The sequence below is a fragment of the Anthonomus grandis genome, chromosome 22 (genome assembly GCF_022605725.1).
Source record: "Anthonomus grandis grandis chromosome 22, icAntGran1.3, whole genome shotgun sequence".
Lineage (NCBI taxonomy): Eukaryota > Metazoa > Arthropoda > Insecta > Coleoptera > Curculionidae > Anthonomus > Anthonomus grandis.
In genome coordinates, this window is record NC_065567.1 from 19,198,822 (window position 1) to 19,219,251 (window position 20,430).

Consider the following 20,430-nt stretch of genomic DNA (forward strand, 5'->3'; position numbering starts at 1 on the left):
CACAAAATTGCTTGATATTGTTACATGCTAAACTCATTTTATATACTTTTTCTTGATAATAATAACCTATAGGGTTAACTAAATTTTAATTTCTATGTTATAAAAATTCTGAAAAAAGAAAGAAAGGTACAAAAACTGATAAATACACAAAAAACAACGAAGCTCTTTTATTCAATGAATAAATATAATTAAAACAATTTAAATTATACTCGTTTTCCTATAGCATCTAGTTTCACGAAACAATATAACAGAAGTGAAGAAGACGATAAACAGCACATATAAACTCATACGCATTGTATATAAATTACGCTAAGTCGAGAAACCATTAGTAAAGTTTATCCAGAGAAACTAAATTCACGTCCTTCTATTGAAATTACGCCTGGAAATTACCAGTTCTCTTAAGAGATTATGGAAGATTTTGCATTCCCTCTACCGGCAAATTATTCAAGTCTAATAAAAACGTTTTCTAATTAAATTGCCACAGAGATTTTCCGTTAGCTATTTTTATACCGCCCGTGGTTTTCCCGTGCGAGATTTTTATATACTTGGGATATTTTGGTGTGAGAATGTTCAAATTAAATACAACCTGGTATGTAGGCGCTTAATTAAAATCAGGTATCTTCCAAGTAATTTTTCGTGAAAATTTCATATCGTTATTGTTATTAAATAACCATTTTCTCTTTTACTTTATTTAAGAACAGCCACTTATTTGTTTCGCTTTTAGGATTCTAAGTTATAACCGGAAATCAAATATATTGATATAAAGAGCGCTAAAAATTGTTAACTACCGACATTTTCCTCTTTATTTTATTAACGTAATAAAAAGGGCTTAAGGGCATAAACTTGTTATTAAGGGGTGAAAATTAAAATAAACTGGCTTTCGTTTAAGGCGGGGCTATAAGTTTATTATTAGAAGCTTAAAGTTTGAACGTTGTACTTAACGTACGATATTTGCCTCAGATCTAAATAGCCACGGAGAAATTGTAAACTTGTTTTACTTGAGAATTTTCAAGTAAAACATGAGGTCAAGTATGATGTATGCAAATTGGTTTACTCATGGTTGGTAAATTTTGTAATATATATAGTATATTTTGTTCGCCATATAGTAATATCCCTGTACTTTACTTATTTATAAAAATTGTTAGACTCTATAAAAAAGTTTTTGAAGGCAATCTGTCATGTATAAAATGATTTTGTGTTATCTAGACCGTTTCCATTTATGGAAACCATCTTCAACTATGCATGTTGCTTACATGAATTTTAAGTGAAAAACCTGTTTTTCGTGGTACAGTTATACAATATTTTAATATAGATAAACGTATAAACAGTTCTACGTTTTTAATATATAAAAGGGGAAGAATATAAAAGAAAAATATAAGCCTATTAATATAATACCTTTTAATAATGCATTATCCAAATTAAGTTTATTTGTTCAACTTATTTTCCTTCTAAAATAAATTTAAAAAAAAATAAATTAAAAGCACGTCAGGCGAATTGTATTAAGTCAATGACACGTTTAAATTATTTAATACAGGTACAATCCTTTAAGGTTATTATAGCTGACCTAATTTTAAACATTTTATGCTAAATATGTATAGACCAAAAACCATTTTAAAATTTGTTGTTGCAACTTTTATATTTTTTCCAATAAATACACAAATTTCGAATTTAATCGGTAATAGCGCAAGCTGGTAATAGCTAGAGCGCAAGTTACAATTGATATGTAACTTTCAAAGTTTATTTTCTTTTATCTAATATTAATTTAATCAAATATAATAAATTCCAACATTTAGTAGCATCTCGTACCTGATTTGCTCTCTAGGGTGAGGAACCCACTTAATAAACAAAAAAGTGTGTTAAAAGTCTCCAGTTGCTTAGCACCTGCATTCGTGACTAACTGTGTCTGGATATCACGATCTTCGTGTTGAGTGCATCTACCATTCTTTAAATCAAGATGTTTTACATTTTATTTCATTGGACACTATTGTAAAACGCCATTTACCAATGAAGACTAAGGAAGAGCCGATGGTAATGGAGCTTTGGTGAGGCGCTTGTATCAGGACCATTATCTGGATTGGAAATTCGCAAACTTCAGAGTATTTGATAGCACCTCTCATCGGCTTAGTGAAGTTGCCATTGGCAATAACCTGACACATGGCATCTGCTCATGTAGAGAATGAGGAGCAAGTAGTGGAAGCTTTTACCGCGGATCCTATGGTAAACGCTTATCGCAAAAACTTGCTGGAAACTATTTCTAGATGGAAGGTATGGGCGATTATGTACAAAGATGGAAAGTTTTCCTCTTAGGGTACGGGGGTGCAGAACTTACAAGAGGAGGATCCTGTAAGAAGAATCTAGTTTTGCTGCTTTTTGTTGAAAATGCACATCAAAAGTCCATTGCTTTTTGATCAGTGTTATGTGGATAAACGAGTCCAAATCCAAGATAAAGTAGAAGGTTTTTCCGAAGAAGGATATTACCAACAATGGGCTCCTAAGGACGTAACTCTGTTTCTGTCAACGTGTAAAGCGTAGTAATAGCCAGATCTCCTGATGGGCCCCATTATCTACTGAAGCATTTAGATGGAACTAGTTACAGTTCTTGCGAAATGATATACCCGATTATCTAGCAGAAGCTGAACTCTTGGAAAGAGAAAGGCCAATAACCTTCCAACTAGATGGTTGTCTAGCGCAATGGATCTTAGCTGTCTCTTGACCTGCCGGGAATTGCTGTTAGAAGCCTGACAGTGAGTTTTGCGACTGTTTTGCGGAGGGTTGGATAAGCAGAGGCGAAACTTTTTCTTGGCCCCCGCTATCGCCTGACTTAACTCCTCTTGATTTTTTCGCCTGGGGTCGGGCAAAGGAGCTTGTATATACAACGGAGATAAGAACGAGAGAAGCAATGGTTAGAAGACTCGATCAGGCATTTGACAGAATAGATGATGATGAGACAAAAGAGATGATGATGAGACAGACCACTATCGAAGCAAGAAATAGGACTACTAGTCTGTATTGAAAATGGCAACTCGCATTTTGAGCATGAAAAATAAATGATATAACCGAAATTGTATTTCATTTAGTATAAGAACTAAAATTATCCCGCAATAGAGGCCTTAATGCTGAGAATTGGCCAGACATGGGTATGGATGATACGTATTTTTAAAAAGACTTGAAGATGAAGGCAATGTTATATAATTTTATTCACGTATCAAACAAATTGTTTTATTTTAATTCTACAATTATTTTTCAGTTTTCAATATTTCTATTTTTAACTCAGTTTACACAGATGCTTGGAATTGAGCGTAGCCGATCGATAGTTTTCGATAGAACTCGATAGAACTCTCGATCGGCTACGAATTGAGATATTTGATTAAATAAACATTAGACCAAACAAAATAAACTTTGAGACCTACACACCAATTGTAACTTACGATTAAGTGTCAAATTTGGGTATTTATTGTAAAAAACGCAAAAGTTGCAATAAAAGATTTTAAAACGGATTTCGACCCTTACAGGTTTGGCTTAAAATTTTCGATATTAGGTAACCTTCCAGAAACCCTATAATTTTAAAATTACAATTTTTGATTATTTACTACAACATGCTCCGCTTTTATGATATATTTCGTATAAGCTTTAAGACATTAACATATATATAGCTATGACACTGTACTATCCTAATGTGTATAGGGTTATAGTAAGATATCTTGATTTTGCATCCATCCTGCTCAATCTATGATCATATACAAAGTTCGACAGCATAATTTTAAGCACGTTGAGGATGGTGATATCACACATTATTTTATTAAGAGAAACAGAAGAGGCAAATGCCTCTTCACCTAAGAAGAGTTTTTCTTATTTTGCAAAATCACTATTTAAATCCTTGTCCTTTGAATTTTGAAAATAATCTTGAAGCCTCTCTTAAGACAATTATTTTTATATTTATATATAATAATATAATATTATATATTATAATTATTTTTCTTTCCGGAATATAAATTATTTTAGTGGTTTGGTTTTAGATTTATGTGATGTGCGATCATATAAGTATGCATTTACCATAGTTTCTAATATATTTTTAAGATCTAGTAGCCTCCTTATTATTTTAGGAACTTGAATTGCAATCTTTGGGCCGAATTCAAAAACAAATGTACAGGTAAATGTTCACTATAACCCTAACAATATTCATATGATTTCTGCCTTGTACAAATTGTGCTATGTTAATTCCTTTGATGTGACCGACACTCCACAATAAATGTTTGCCGATATTCAGCTAGGATTGTGACAAGCTTAGCAAGTCAGTTACCATTTATCGTGAAAGGAACTTTAAAAGTAGCCGTAATATTCCTTAAAAACTTACGTAAGATGTAAAGCAAGACGAAAAAAACACGTGCAATCATTACTTGTTTGTAATTTTAATAATTTTTTAGCATTTTTTTATGGGTAATTTTTAAATATTTAAAATGAATTTGTAGTAAAATTAGACATTTTTGATGTTACCAACACTTGATCATGACTTGCCAATATTTTGTCTAACTAATACTGTACTGTCAATTCCTTTGAAACTACCGATTCTGGAATATGAACATTTATCGATATTTATATAATCTCCTTCAAATAATAACCATGCTTTGTAAGTTCCTTTGATATTACCGACACCTTAACGAATATTTGTTAATATTCACATAATCTGTGTCTAATACAAACTGTGCTATATCAATATCTTTGATGTTACCGGCACTCGATAATAATCATTTGTAGATATTCAGGTAGAGTTGTTACGAGCTCAGCCAGTGAATTATGATTTATTGTGGAAGGAACTAAAAGTACTTACAATATTCCTTAAAAATATCTTTGACAACTTAAAACATGAAAGAAAATAATGGTTATAACACGTTCAAAGAATAGCAGGACTATGTCCGCTATTGTCTTGAAATCGCTAATAACGGACGTTACTTGGAGCAACTCGGATATTAAGGCATAGAACGGTATCTATAATAACGGTATATATAATATTTCAAAAACGAAAGTCTTGTTATACAAAAATACGTTGGAACCTATTAAGATAAAGTAATTAATAACAACATTGATAATTGATAATTATTAAGATAAAATAGATTTAATTTTGCTAATAAACTTTAGAAAATAGTGAAAATTTATCGCAGATACTTAAACGTGCGTTTACTCACAAAGCGCCATCTAACGTATATTTAAAGGCAGACAGTCAGCTATTTAACCTGGAACCTTAATTTAGTGGATTCTTTGGATAATAAGTCAGGAGAAGATGACGACCGATAAATTAATGGAGCTGCTGGTAAAGACGCATGAGAAGCAGTATAAGAAACAAGAAGAACGAAATAAAAACAAAAAGAAGAAGCAGGAATTAGAATTAGAAGAAAAGGAAGTAGAAGTGGAGCTTGACTGTATACAAAAAGATTGAGACTTGAAACAGAGAGAAGGCTTAAAACATTAAAAGGCTAGAATTAGTAGGGGGCAGTTTGTTTGCTTGCAACATCTCTGATGCCAAATGTTTATGTGAAAATTGCAAAAAAAAATACTTAAAAGAAATGTCATAAAAATTTGTCCCTTATTTTGACAGACACTACCGCACTTCATAACACCAAGTTTCGACGTCGTTGAATTTGTGAATTTTAGGACTTATCATAGATAGAAGTCTTTAAATTGGGACTTGTACATTGAAACAAAATCCAAAAAAATTAAGCTCTGCATATTTTGCATTTAGATAAGTTTCCAGGGAGTTAAACTTGGCACCGTCTAGATCAGTATATTACGCCATACACCTATATACCCTTTCATTCTGGGGTACGTGTTGTCCGACCCCATTTTTTAACTACAAAAGAGAGCTGTTTGTTATTCCTATATCAAGACTTAATATCTTGACAGGGAATCTTCCTCAAGAATTCTTCAAGAAATATAAAACATTAACTCTTCCTTCTTAATTCATATTTGAATATGTTTGCATTCCAGATTGGTAATGTCATAACTACCCACTTAGGAATGGAGAATATGACCTTTATTTTCCAACCCCACGGTCAGAGTTAGTTAAAGGCTCTATACCATACAATTTAAAAAAAATGCACAATCTGCCATTTGAAATCAAATTTATGTCATCTTTTCCTATATTTCGCGAGACATTATAGTGAACCACCTGATTGGCCTTTATAAAACAAGTCATTTTTATTAAAATAGTTAATACTTGCCTGTAAACAATTTATCCGAAAAATTAAAAAAACACTCAAAAACTGTACACTATAGTTTTTGGGTCTACTAACTTTCAGGAATGGCACCATTAAGGCGGTGTTTTATTGTGATATAAATATATTATTTATGATAGCAACATTGAGAATATGCTGTAAAAATGATACAATAATTGGTGAGCAAACCTTAACCATTTGACCACTCAGCTAATCTGCAGTGTTTGACTTCAAGACAGAAATGGCCCATGCAACGTCAGCATTCATTACTACTGACAGACTGAAATGGCTGCAGGTTGTTTTGTTTTCAAGATAAAAACTTACGTTTGAGGACAGGGAAACACATTTTTTATTTATTTAGTCAACAAACAAAAAAATTAATCTTATCAGAATCTCACAATTTGCTTGATATGCTGTCGGTCTTTTTATTTTTACTATTTATATTTAATTCGTTCAGAATTTCTCATATTTCTTTATTTGTTTTATTTTGGCTCACAAATTTTAAGTGTGTTTTTGTTTAATTTCGGGCAGCCTGTGTAAATACGAGGGTAAAAACAAAATACAAGCGTTTTTATGTGCGGTCCAAGCTTCAATCTTTTGAGTTTTTTTATACTTTGATAACATGTTATTTCGATTTTTTTTCATTATTTTAAAAACGCCAATAAACCAAGGTGATTTAGGCTTACCTTCTGCTTGGGAGCATACCATTAAAATAGTTTTATAATTAAATCTCTCCAAATGTCAACCTTTTGATCCAGAGTGTTTTTTGAAACCCAGTCAGCATTTAGCATTATTTTTTTTTAAATACGATATTCAACAATTTTCATTTAGATAATTTCTGACATCAATCAAACTAGGGATTAGAGAGCGAAGATTTATATCGTCGACTTTTAGATTTTTGTTTTGATTTCTCACATAAAAATTCGCCTTAAAAGCTTTATACAAATGTTCGTAAAGAAACTAAGAAATATTTTCGATTTAAGAGAATGTATTAATTTACTTCATTCTATATGGCATTTATTTGCAAATACAAGCCACTATAAAGCAAATTCCGTATATTTGGTAATATAGATTTAATTCAATAATTAGTCATTTACGATACTAGAATCCTGTAATTGATTAATAGTTCGGCTTTAAAATACCTACGTGTAATATATGTTATGTGACAGAAGCTAATTGCATTCCTAGAACAAAATCTATTGATTCTTACATAAGTGGCTTGTACTATGTCAGAGTGATCGAAATTCTAGATGTCCTTAATGGCTTGCAAATATATCCTTTTCTTATGAAATTGGTCATTATCTGCTATTGATATAGGTGATCAATTAGGATAAAAAAACCGGGTTTAAATTGATTTAAAATCCGGTGATACCAAACATGCAATAATTAAAGTAAAATCCAAAGTGATTCCATTTGACACATAATCCCTTTGAAGACCCCTGCCTTCGCAAAGTGATTTATGTTAACTGAACCGTTTAGGGTGCTCGACTATTTGAATTGTAAAAGTGAGTAAAATTAACCCGCCGCCCTTTAAGATCGATTGAAAAAAGAAACTTTTCACTAAAATTTGCACAAACGAGGAAAACTTTCTAATTAAGATTGAAATATTGGGAGGCATTATCTTGCTACTTGGTTTTAGTATGACACAGACATTTTTTTCTGTTAGAGTTAAAAAACCATAAAGCATTAAATTTTTTAATTAAATCGGGTGTTTAAGGGTTTTCAGACTTCTTTGCCACAAAAAAGGTGAAGATAATTAAAATTTTTTTAATTAAAATTCGAACTTTTTCAACCGGAACTGCTGTAAGACGTATTTGATCTAAATCGGTCATTTTTAGTAGATGATTTCGTCTTTATCATATTTTATTTCGCTCTGTAGGGGGTTCTTAATATTTAAAATAAGTAAAATTATCTAATTTTTTTCTATGTATATTTGCTCGTTCATGTGAAAACATTTATTTTAAATTGACTCTTACAGCTGAAAATAGGGAAAATATTGGATTCTTTTACATTTCATTAGCTCTATCCTATTTTGTTTTTCGGCATAAGTTTCTTGCAGCTCTATACACATTTCCCAGCGGTGTTCAATACGTTTGATACCTTTTTTTATAATAAGATATTAACTGCGCATATTTGACCACTCACTCATTTTTTCAAGTTTGGAAACAAAAAATAATCTGAGTTACTTAAATCTGGTGAATAGGGTACATGAGGTCGAAATTTAAACTTTAATTCGTTAATTTTGGCCATAACCTCGACTGCAGATAAAACAGTCTTCGCCTTCTTGAAGTTCCTTACTGAAGCCGGCTCTCCCTTTTGAGTTCATTGTTTTGTCCACCTACGTTTCAACCATGCTATGAAACAACGCAGAAATTTTGCTTCGTTGCTGTGAAACACTCAATATCTTCACGACACTGTTTTTACATAGTAGGACACCCTACTACATGAAAGGAAAAGTCAAGAATATGGTGCCACCAAGGAGCTTTCACCTCTGGTGAGGTGATTGTGAATATCGAGTTAGAAACCTGGAAAGATTTTTCCTTATAAACAGCAGACACACAAGAATATGCGCACTGGAAAAGGCACTGTCTAAGGTGAGACTTATAGCAATCTATCTAACCGATACACGCAATCAACCTTAAACAAGGACATTGCAGACCAAATATTTTGGGCATATGTGCTGAATGACCCTAGTTACTTAGACATTTTGATAGTCTAGTAGCCATTTCCTCTACATGACATTACTATGTCAAACGTTTATCCAAAATATGATGAAGTTCACACACATCCATGACAGTTGGACAGGTCATTAGCATACATGGAATAAAATAGAGCGAAGGGTAGATCCCTGAGGAGCCCCATGCTAAAGCACCAAAATGTTAGACCTGCAATCTGACTTCTGTTACTTAAATAGCATTGCAGTAGTTTAATACCTTTATGATCAAAGCCATAGTATTTGAGCTTATAAATTAGAATGCTGTGCTCTACACAATCAAATTAACTGCTTCCTTCAAATGCCTCAAGAATCTATTCACACAAGTGACCCATCACCGTGATTGTAGAATGTTTTTTCTAAAACCATGTTACTTTACATAAAATAGAGATATCTAAGATGGTTTAATACTCAGGAATGAATTATTTATTATGTAGTGTATTACTTGGATATTGTTTCATAAATTTAAATTTAAGATGCTAATAATCCTAATTATTGTTAAATGACCATTGCATCATCAATGAAAAGCTTCACATAATTTCATATTTCACAAAAAACTGTAAATGATATTATAAAATTTTAATTAAACCGAAAGTAAATGTTTTATTCATTATTTATTTAATAGCGAAAAAACGATGCATTTTACTCTACTCGAGTTTAATAAACTTTTTACGCCAGATAATTTAAAATTATTTCACGTAGTTTGTATTAATCTATTTCTTATAACTATTGCAATATTTACAATATTCAGCAGTGTTTATTAATATACAATAAAAAACCGGTTATTTTTTATATTATTTTATATCACAATTATTTAATTTTATATAAATAGGGACCATGATAACCAGGCGATAATAAAATTTTAATCTTCCCGGTTTAATTGGCGGTTAATTCGTTATTGCAAAATGCCGTTCAATCAATATTTAGATCGTATACACATTATAATAGCGGCTGCCTCCATTCACTCCACTTTAAAAGCTTAATTTAAATAAGCTCTAAATTAACATCAAGAAATTGATATTTAAGGGCATTTGATTCTTTAAAATTCCCAACGATTCGAAACTTCTTCGAAATTTTATAGTTATGTTCAATCCTTGAGGTCTCCTTAAGGAAATAGAGTGAAATGGTAACAAAGCCAATGAAGAATTTATAAAAAAGGCAACATACCCATTTAAGTTATGCTCTTTTAAGTACTAATTCATTGCAAAAATGTGGGTACCCTTGTCAAGCGCTTTTCAATTTTAAATATAAGGAGTCAAAATATTTTTTTTCTATCTATGAGCCAATAGCAGTCGTTAAATATTAGGTTGAATACCGTCCTGGAAAAGTATGGACGTAAGGCATTGCGCTGACAAAAACTGTGTCATATATTACTGTGCATACGGTTCTAATTTAAAACTTACCCATGGCGACATAATGTGGGTATCAGCATTTCTGTGATGATAATTTAAAATGAGAATGGTAGAAACGACTGACGAGGCTACCATAAACATTATGCAGTTAAAATATGTTCCAAGTAGAGGTACAGCTTCAGATGTAGCAGGCATTGTTTCCGCCACCATGTTCAAAAACACCGTCAGTGAAAGTAAAATGGTGACCCCAAGGGACAATTTCTCTCCAGAATCCGGAGGTAGAGTGAACCCCAAAACTGCCATCGATGCAATTAGGACACATGGCACGATAAGATTAAAAAAGTAATAAAGGGTCCTTCTTCGGATTATTATGACGAATGTAATATCGATGTAAGGCTCGGGGCAACAGTTGTAATAAAGTTCGTTCCTTTTTCCTGGGACGCCTGTAAAAAAAGAGAAAACAGAAATTAATTTATTAGCTATTCACTGAGGAAGTAGCGGGAAGTAATTTTACTGTAGAGAAAATGTTGGAATATATATGGCAATCAAGTAGGAACTGTTGGTTATAAAAAATAATAAAAAATTATTTATACAGAATGTAAAAAAGAATTATTTTTTATGTAGGAAAAGATTAAAACTGAAATACCTGCATCGGTAACCAACAACATTTAAAAATGTTGCACACTCTCTCTACTTACAAATAATTTTTATATTTGACGAAATAATTAGCATAAGAATATAATGAAAGTTACGAAAAAACCAATATATTCATTTAAATTATATCTCTCAGAAAATGATTATTCTGATTAATTACAAAGGTTTGGTTGAGCTGGACGTCTTAAGGGTACTAACTATTTTCAAGCTTAGAACTCTTTTTTCACATATAGCATTTTTTATTAGGGCAATATTTCTGAAAGTAATAGACTATTTTTCTACAGGTTTTAAAAAAAGTATTAATATATCTTTTTAATCTAAATTAAGTTTTACTTTGAAGCTTAAAACAAATGCTAAGTATTTTTATATTTACTGAATTAAGAATATAGTTATACAAATTTATTCCCTGAAGTATATGTATTTCAAAACGTAACCTATATTATAATATAATCGTTGGCTGAATTAATTAACTTAAAGATTGATTGAGAAATAAGCAATACTAAATAAAAAGGCCACATATCCATTTAAATTATGCCTTTTAAACTGGATTCATTCTAATTCAAAAAGGTATAGTTGCGTTGCGCTTTCTAATATTTTATCACTAGGAATTTTTCAACATTCCTCAATGTATATACAAAGTTTATACATTGTTTGTAATAAGGCTCTTACTAATTAGTTTATTTATATTATTTTAATTTATATTTTATATTCTTTTGGGAATAACTCTGAAAGTAACGAATATGTTGCAAAAGTTTCTTTTGTTAATAAGCTTGCTAAATCATCAGATCATAAAGTTCCAGATAGCTTTAAGTTGAAGAGTCGCAAATTTTGCATTTCATACATTTATTCCCATTTTGTTTGATACAATGTTTCCCGTCTTAAATGGAAAAAGGCAAATAATGTCGCCTTGCTATATGCATAGAAGCTTAATATAACTTTAGAGTTTCCACTGGATGTATATAAATCTAACGAACTGAAAAGTGCGACATTCTTTCAAGTTGTTTTTTATACGCGATAATATATTTATAGAAACGGTGGTGTATTTTGACTAAACAGAACCAATTACAAAAAATTAATTGAAAATAAAGTAAAAAACGTTTATTAAAAAAATATATATAATATGCAAACAAATATATAATATCGCTGCGAAAACACCAATACGAAAAACCGAGTTATACAATTTCCAAAAAGGTAATTTAATAAATAATTGGCTCCGGCCATTCATTGAATATTTTATTAGTATTTCAATGTTATAATGTTTCAGAAATATATGGTTTATGTGACACTTCAATTTATAAAATTTATTTTTAACCTACTAATTTTAAATAATTTTTGCAAATTATAATCAGTTTACTTTCTTCATTTTTGATTAATATTTTTTACTTAGCTGATTAAATGCTGTTTTTATTAGCCGATTTAATTTATCTTTAGGAACTGGAACACCCTAAAAATAAAATAAATTATCACGTTAAACAAAGCGATTTGTTCCTCTAAGGCTTCTAAGAACTAGCCTGGAGTCTTGAAGTTAATTAGTCTGCTTAAATAACCTCGCTCTAAGAACACTATTTGCTGCAGAGACCATTATCGCCTAGAGTTATTTATCAAGATCTACTTTACCAAAATGTTCACGCAGCATACAAAGTACCAGACCTAATAAATTATTTACCCTTTCTTCCCAGTTTGGGACGTCATGGCAAAACTGTTTTTAAGAAAACGGATATTTGCTTTAAGTTACTAAGGTTTTAATTAGGATTATCAGTCTGTAGTGTGTTGATTATTCCCCAAATGATATTTTGGCATTTCTGTAAATATATATTTTTTAAATCCACCATTTCAATATGGTTTTCAATTATTCAGCTAATAACAAGAAATATTTTTGTCAAAAATTTTCATTTAAACATAGAAACCAAAAGGGAACTATTTTTAGCCATTAAAATTTTAGAATTTAAAAATTTCAAACACACAATTTACTTTTTTTCAGTTTTGGGTTTCAGCGTTATTCAAAGACTGATACGGCAATTAATAAATATTAATAGCAAAAAAAACAAATAGCAACTTTTATGCAATTTTTTTACTGTTTTTATTATTATTTGTCGTGTATTTATTATTTTACTATTAGAAACATGATTAAAAATTGGCATGTACTACAATGAATAAAGTAACTCTTATTCAACAATAAAGAAATCAATAATTTTTCTTTAAAATAAAAAATTCAATAACCTGGCCGAGCCAATTACTTATTAAATTACCTTTTTGGAACATACCTTTTTATAACTCGATTTTTCGTATTGTTGTTTTCGCAGCGATATTATATGTTTATGTACACATATGTTTTTAAACGCTTTTTACTCTATTTTCTATTTATTTTCTGTAATTGCTTCTGTATATTCAAAATACCCCACAGTTTCTATAAATATATTATTGCGTATAAAAACAACTTGAAAAAATTTACTCACTATTAAGTTCGTTAGATTTATACACATCCAGCGGAAACTCTAAAGTTATATTGAGTTTCTATGCATATATCAAGGCGACATTATTTGTCTTTTTCCATTTAAGACGGGAAACATTTTATCAAATAAAATGGGAATAAATGTATGAAATGCAAAATTTGCGACTCTTTTACTCAAAACTATTTGGAACTTTATGATTTGATGCTTTAAGTCAAAAAGATGAAAAACAAACTTAGTAATAAAAAAAAACTTTTTCAACAACATAGCCTTATTTCAAATAATGTATGAACTCAGAGGAACATTGAAAGATCAATACTAATATTAATGAGGAAATAATATAAAGCGAGACCTAACTATACCTTTTTAATTAGAATTAATCCAAGTTTAAAAAGCATAATTTAAATGGATATGTTGCTTTTTTATTTGTTGTCGCTTATATCTCATTAAATCTTTAAGGTGATTATTTCGCTAGATCTGAAAATTATTTAAAATCTCCTGGACCTATATAGAGATAGTATAGACAATGTTTTTAAATGTATTTTACTGTTAGAGATAGAGACATGATTCAAGTAACGACTTGTCTTTATTAGTGGTAGTATAGACGTGGTATAGATTCAAGGACTGGCTTAATTAATGAAGCAACTTTTATGCATCAATAAAAAAACCTCAAAATCAAGATTAGTAAATAAACCAGATACTATGATAAGAAGCTTTTGAGCGGCACTTCTATTTATTTGACATTACTTACATGTTCAATGAATTTAAATTTATTGCATATGTGTTTTAGACTTTTGAATTAATTTTCAAAAGTGTTCCAGAATTTTATTCTTCTATGAATTCAAAATACTTTTGCGTTTATATCGGACATTTCACATATCATTTTGCTGTATTCTATTTACAGACTGTTTAACTTAGTTTCAAAATATTTCAGGCATTTAGGGAAATTTTTTATTTTGTCTTCTATAAACAAAAGTAATTTTTCATATATTTTGAGTATTTCAATGTTGTGTTATGTTTACAGGCTCCTGGACTAATTTTCAATGTCTCTCAGATATTTCACGTAATTCTGGGGACTAAATTTCTTTTCGTGATTTCTAAGCATTTTCTTCATATAAAATGTACAAACATTTAGGTGGCGCTATCAAAGAAAAAATTCATAATTCTGTATAAACAAAACTATCCATAGAGAAATTTTGCGACCAAGGTTGAAGAGATTCTGGAAGCTGTAACGATACTAATTTTCTTCTTTAACCACAAGATAATTACCAAATTGTCTTTTTCTCATATCGTTACTATAAACAAATATTACTTACCAAGTAAGTCCCATTCGCCGTTTGTAATAAAATTACTAATATCTCCGCCGCTGTCATCTTGAAGTTGAAGATCCAACTAAAATAAAATATTCCAATCGTTAGGCAGAACTTTAAAATAAAATAAAAAGTTTTAAAGAAAAAATTCCACGGCTATCGATGTAATAAGATGGAATTGAATTAAAAATTCCGATTTCTATCTCGAAGTTTGTTTTTCTTTCGAAAGATTTATTGAAACTTAAACTTCTGAACCTGGGTGGTTGTGGAATATTAAAAAGTTTTAATAGGCAGGAGAAAATATGGCTCTTTCATGGTTAGTAGTTTTCTTTGCTTTCAAAAACTTTGAAGTCGAAGAATGCAGATAAGCAGGTAACAAACTATACGTTTTTATGGTTAAGTTTGTCTGGATTAAATTTACATAAGCATTCTCGTTATCGTATTTAAACCAGGAAATCGAAAGGAAGAGTTGGTAAAATATTTAACAATCAAAAACTCAAAGTTTCATGTATAAACATCCTCTTTTTCTCTTTAGTTATCTAATATCACATAAAACGTGAAAAAATTCATGTTATCATTTTGTTAAAATTCAATCAAAAGTGAATTGATTTGCTACTACCACTAACATTATTATTTCGTGACTCTACACAGATTGTTAATATTATAATGTTATCCACAGTTGCAGATGTACTCGCTGTTAATCTTGATTCTTGCATTAAGTCCTTCAAAGCTTGTTGGATAATACGTTCTAAGTACACAGTGAATAGCAATGGCTACAAGACATAACCTGAAATCCTCGTTGAATTCGCCTGTCTCTTTAAATACTTATGGATGATGACAATTGGCAGGTATTCATCATTCAGTCCAATTCAGCTGAAGGCACCTGAAATGCTTTCAAGGTTGACCTAAGCTCTTTAGGCTTGTCATAGAAGTTCAGGTGTCTATTCTTGATCAATTCCCTGAACAACTAATATCTGAAGATGATTCTGACATTCTACTTAAACCTTTATATAAAAAAATCACTTAAGTTATTTACTTGCTGATTTTTTATAATTATATATTTAGTGTTTGATCTTTTTTTTGTCAAGCCTGTGGCCTACATTGTTCGCCCAATTTTTTGAAATGCCAAAACCGTAAAACCTTTCAAAAATTTTTATTTCAAATTCGAAATCAAATAATACCTTGCGCACAACGAATTCTAGGTTGCATTTTAATTAACCGAGTATTTAGCCTAAAATACGTTATGGAACAAATACCTCTCTATTAGCGGTCTGCCGCAGCCAGAGTAGCTTAACTTCGGTATTACCCGTCAAAGGAGAAACTTAGTTAATATTAAATCATGATGATTCTCCTTGCATTGGATTTACCACTTATTTCAAAGTGCAAATCATCTTTAAAAGATTCCGTCTTTAATCGTTGCTTTAAAAAAGAAAAATAATTCCAATGAATTTATTTATCTTAATTTTACGTAATAACCCAGGCGAGAATAAAACATATTTTAAATTAAAATCTCGGTTAACAGGAGTTTAACCCACATTTACTACTAAAATAAAAAGCGAGGAAACAATAACCAGTATTTTCCTTTGTTACTAACATGTTAAAGGCAAAACCCAAAGTCAGTGTGTATAAAAAGCTGCCGGACTTTGAGGCCGTAGATGGACCGGAAACAAATTTTATAAAAGAAATATACGAAGAGGGTCTGCTCTTTTTTTTCATAACAGGCTCGATTGTTTTTTTTTAAGGATGCTAAATGGGGACAAAGAAACTGTAACCACAATAACATGTCACAGAGGTAGCTTGGAAGCTAAATTATTAACAAAATAAAAAGTTTTTTTTCAAGAAAGCCATTAAATCAATGAAAGCATTCAAATCTGATATTTACTTTGATTGGATCTTTTATGGAAAATATACATATTGTGAAGCAAGTCATTTAAAGGTACTTTATATAAATAAAAACGCTCAAAATATACTCAAATCAATCGATAAACTGTGATGTTGTGCTCCCTACTTATAATATTACTAGAGCAGTGTTACGCAAACTTTTTTCGTGACGGAACCCTTTTAAAAAACCAAATTTTTAACGGAACTAAAACTAAACTAAAAGCAAAAGCAGTTATATGTGAATTGTTTATCAATAATCATACAAAAAAGATAGATACAATAAGTAGTGAGTTAATAAGCAAATGATAATACTAAGTTCATTTAATGCGAGGCATGTAATTGTTTTTTATTTCTCATCAACTGGGTAATGTTAGGCTTGATAGAAAGTCGCATTCTTGTGTCTGGTTCGGCATCCAATCTATTGCCGTATTTTGTTTTTGTAGCTGTATATGCTGAAAATCCCGTTTCACACAAATACGTTGTTGGAAACGGTAGAAGAACATTCAAAGCTTCTGTGGCAAGTTGTGGATATTTATCACGAACCCTGCACCAAAAATCATTTAGTGAAATTGCTTTGCACCATGATTCCATGCTTGTATCCGATGTCATTTCTAGAAATGATTCGTAGATCTGATTTGACAGAGGAGATGAAAAGGGGTTTTGAATTCATGAGTTTATTTGCAGTTTTGTATTCTGTTCTTCAGGAAACTAAGATTCAAAAGTCCCTTGCAGATCATTGAGATATTGCACCAATTCAACAAATATTTGATTTTGAAATATTTCTGTATCACTAAGACTATGGTGACTAAAGAACTCACTTAGCAATGAAAAGCCTTCGATTTCTCTCTTACCAAAACAAGTAATGCAAAAATCTAATTTTGTTTTAAAGGCAGTTATTTTGTTGTTAGCATTGAAAACTATTGTCTGATTTCCTTGTAGTGACAGGTTTAATTCGTTAAATTTTCCAAACATGTCTGCTAAAAATGCTAGTCTGAATAACCAGCTTTTATCAGACAAACTGTCTTTTAAATTAAAAGGAACATCTGTAAGAAAAGCTTCTGTTCTTAGTTCAAAAAGCCTTGTCAAAGTTTTACCCTGAGACAACCATCTCACTTCAGTATGGAGCAATAGTGTTTTATGATCGCTACCATAATCTTCACATAATACTTAGAACAATCGGGATTGTAGTGGAGGTGACAAAATTAATTATTTTTACTGATTCATCAAGAACCAATTTTTGATTTGGTGGCATTTTCTTAACCGCGAGTGATTCTCTATGCAGGATGCAGTGGCCTTGTTTTATGTTTGCTGCGATATCTCCAATTCGCGTAACTGTATCGTTCGAAAGCAGCACTGTAGAAAGATGCTTTACAGATTTTTCGTCGAGTATACATTTAGTTATGTCTACCACACATGGTTTTATTAGCTTTTCTGCGATAGTGTGCGCTTCTCCTGCTTAGGCAATGCGGTAACTAACCAAAAACGATGCCTCCGTGGCCTTTTCATTCACAGTCTGAGTCGCATACGTCATAGTTTTTTCGCTTTTTAATAATTCTTCTTTTTTACGTAGAAAAAATTCTTTACTTTTGTTTTTGAAGTCGGGATATACAGTTTCTAAATGTCGGCGCATCTTACCATCGAACTATTAGGAAGGAGTTTGCTGCACAACATACAAAGAGGTGAGCCGTTGGAATCAACAAATCCGAGATTAATGTATAATTTGTCATACTTTCGTTTTTTCACCTTCAGTGTGTCATTAGATGTTTTACTACTTGAACTTGAAACCATAAAACTAGAACTTGAAGCCGTCGTATCACCTTGATTTGAATTTGACGTATCATCCAAGCGAACCACATTTTTTGCAACACCTTTAAGCCAGCGCTCCATTCTTCTTTAACACTAATTTGATTTGGTCAATTTTATGACAGATAGTATCTCTTGATGCACGAAATACAAGATTTTACAACCACTACGAACAACAACAAGACAAGCGAACATAAAATACTGAGCGCGGTGTGAGTAAATTTTGCGGTACGTTGCTTGATTAATAAATTCTCTGCGCCAAAAAATCCTCCTTTCTCAGAAACTTCGGAGAGCCAGACGATTTTCTCCGAAGGATGCGTCGACGCACGAGCACGAGAAACCGAGGTCATTCAATTGCTTATAGTCCGGGGGCGAATGGTGGCGTACAAGTAACGCTGTAACATTCCGATGTAATAGGTCGGACATTTACTTAATAATACATAATATATTAAATTTTCGTATATGTACCAGTAACACCTATAAGTAGGCGTTTCGTTTTGGTTGTTTATTTTTATTTTAGGTAATTTTATTCTTATAGGGTTCACTTTAATACATGCATTCATTTATTGTAACTGCTGGCGGAGCCCTACCGGAGGTTTCGCGGAGCACACTTTGAGTAAAGATGTACTAGAGCATCCAATTCTTTCACATGTGTTAATTTATCTTTAATGCCAGGCTCATTTCCAGCATTTTCCGACTGCGTGTAATAAGATATCATATCATACATTTGTTAAGAGTCATCTAGGAGCAACAACTCGAACAATAATTAGTTTTAAGAATAAAAACCTTTTATTTTCTTTCCTCGCAAAATCAAAAATATCAATTGATAAACTTTGATGAAACTCTCTTCACCACAAATTACTGCAAAACATCATTAAAAATCACCTTGGCAGGGTAATTTGCATAACAATAAATACTTCCTATCTTTGTTCCCCATAAAGTCCTCCCCTATCAATTGACCAACAGGGATTAAGTGCTTCTCACTGCCGATATAAGTATAAGGCATGCAATTTTCTTTCACACAAGTTAATTTTTCGTTAATTTCGCAGGGCAGATTCAACGCTTTCAATAAGAAAGGACTGGCACCTCTATCGGAGCCATCTCAAAAAATACAAGAAAAGTTGTAAGACTAAAGCATGAAGAACATACCGTGGCAAACTATAGAACTAATGCTATGAGAGAAATAAAAAATGTCTTCGCAATGGCACATTTACTGCTTACCTCCAAGAAAGTACTAATTTACTATTTGGCATACACTTCTCTGAGTCCACCTACACATTAAGAGAACCTAATGCAGGTAGGAGTTGTGTTTCTTACTAAAGAAAGAAAGTTCGACAATATCACTTTAAAGCTTTTGTATGGAAAGACTGTGAAAAGGTATATAAGGGATAGTGTCTTGACTAACTAGTGCGTATATCAAGCTAAATGGCTACTTAGTCAAAGCTTTTTTTAAGTTTAGTAGTCACTCGTCATCTTCAAGTATAAAAGAAAAGACTATATTTAAGCTTCTTTTAGAACCATTATGTTTGGGTATAATTTGGTTACTTTCTCATGCTAGACTAGGTTAAAGTATTAAGGCAAAGATCTAAAATTTGATTGAAAATCACTACAATTTGGTAGATATAAGTTATCTTTCTTTTAGCCTATCTTTACAAAACTGGATATATATATTGTTTGTTATACGTTCGTTATAACCTGCGCATTTCCATTTTAGTCATGCTGCTCCTTCTATAGCGACAACTGCATTGGTTTTCATTCTTATCCAGTTATTAAATTTTTTTATCACTAAATGATATTCCTATTATGTCTCTTTTCATTGTCCTCCAAAGGGTGCGAATTCAGTCTAAATTTGATCTTATGAACTTCTCCATGTTTGCTTTCCATATATGAACACCGGCAATGCAATATACAGCAATCAAATACCTTTGGGCCCAGGGTTAAACCTATCTTTTGGTTTTTTAAATCATTGGAGTGCGAATGCCGCCCATCTTAATCGAAGCCCATATTAGTATTATTTCGGCTACTTAATTATCCTCATTCGCTTTTATGGCCTGTAAT

The 20,430-nt window shown here is 31.3% G+C and overlaps 1 protein-coding gene across 1 annotated transcript in view; it reads right to left on the reverse strand.

Moving 5' to 3' along the window:
* LOC126748616 (neuronal acetylcholine receptor subunit alpha-7) overlaps positions 1-20,430 on the reverse strand; it is a 201,631-nt gene that overhangs the window by 51,501 nt on the left and 129,700 nt on the right. The window contains exons 6-7 of the mRNA XM_050457969.1: positions 14,695-14,770; positions 10,326-10,717 (exon numbers count right to left, since the gene is read on the reverse strand). Coding sequence (XP_050313926.1) covers positions 10,326-10,717; positions 14,695-14,770 — 468 coding nt within the window. The remainder of the gene's footprint in view (positions 1-10,325; positions 10,718-14,694; positions 14,771-20,430) is intronic.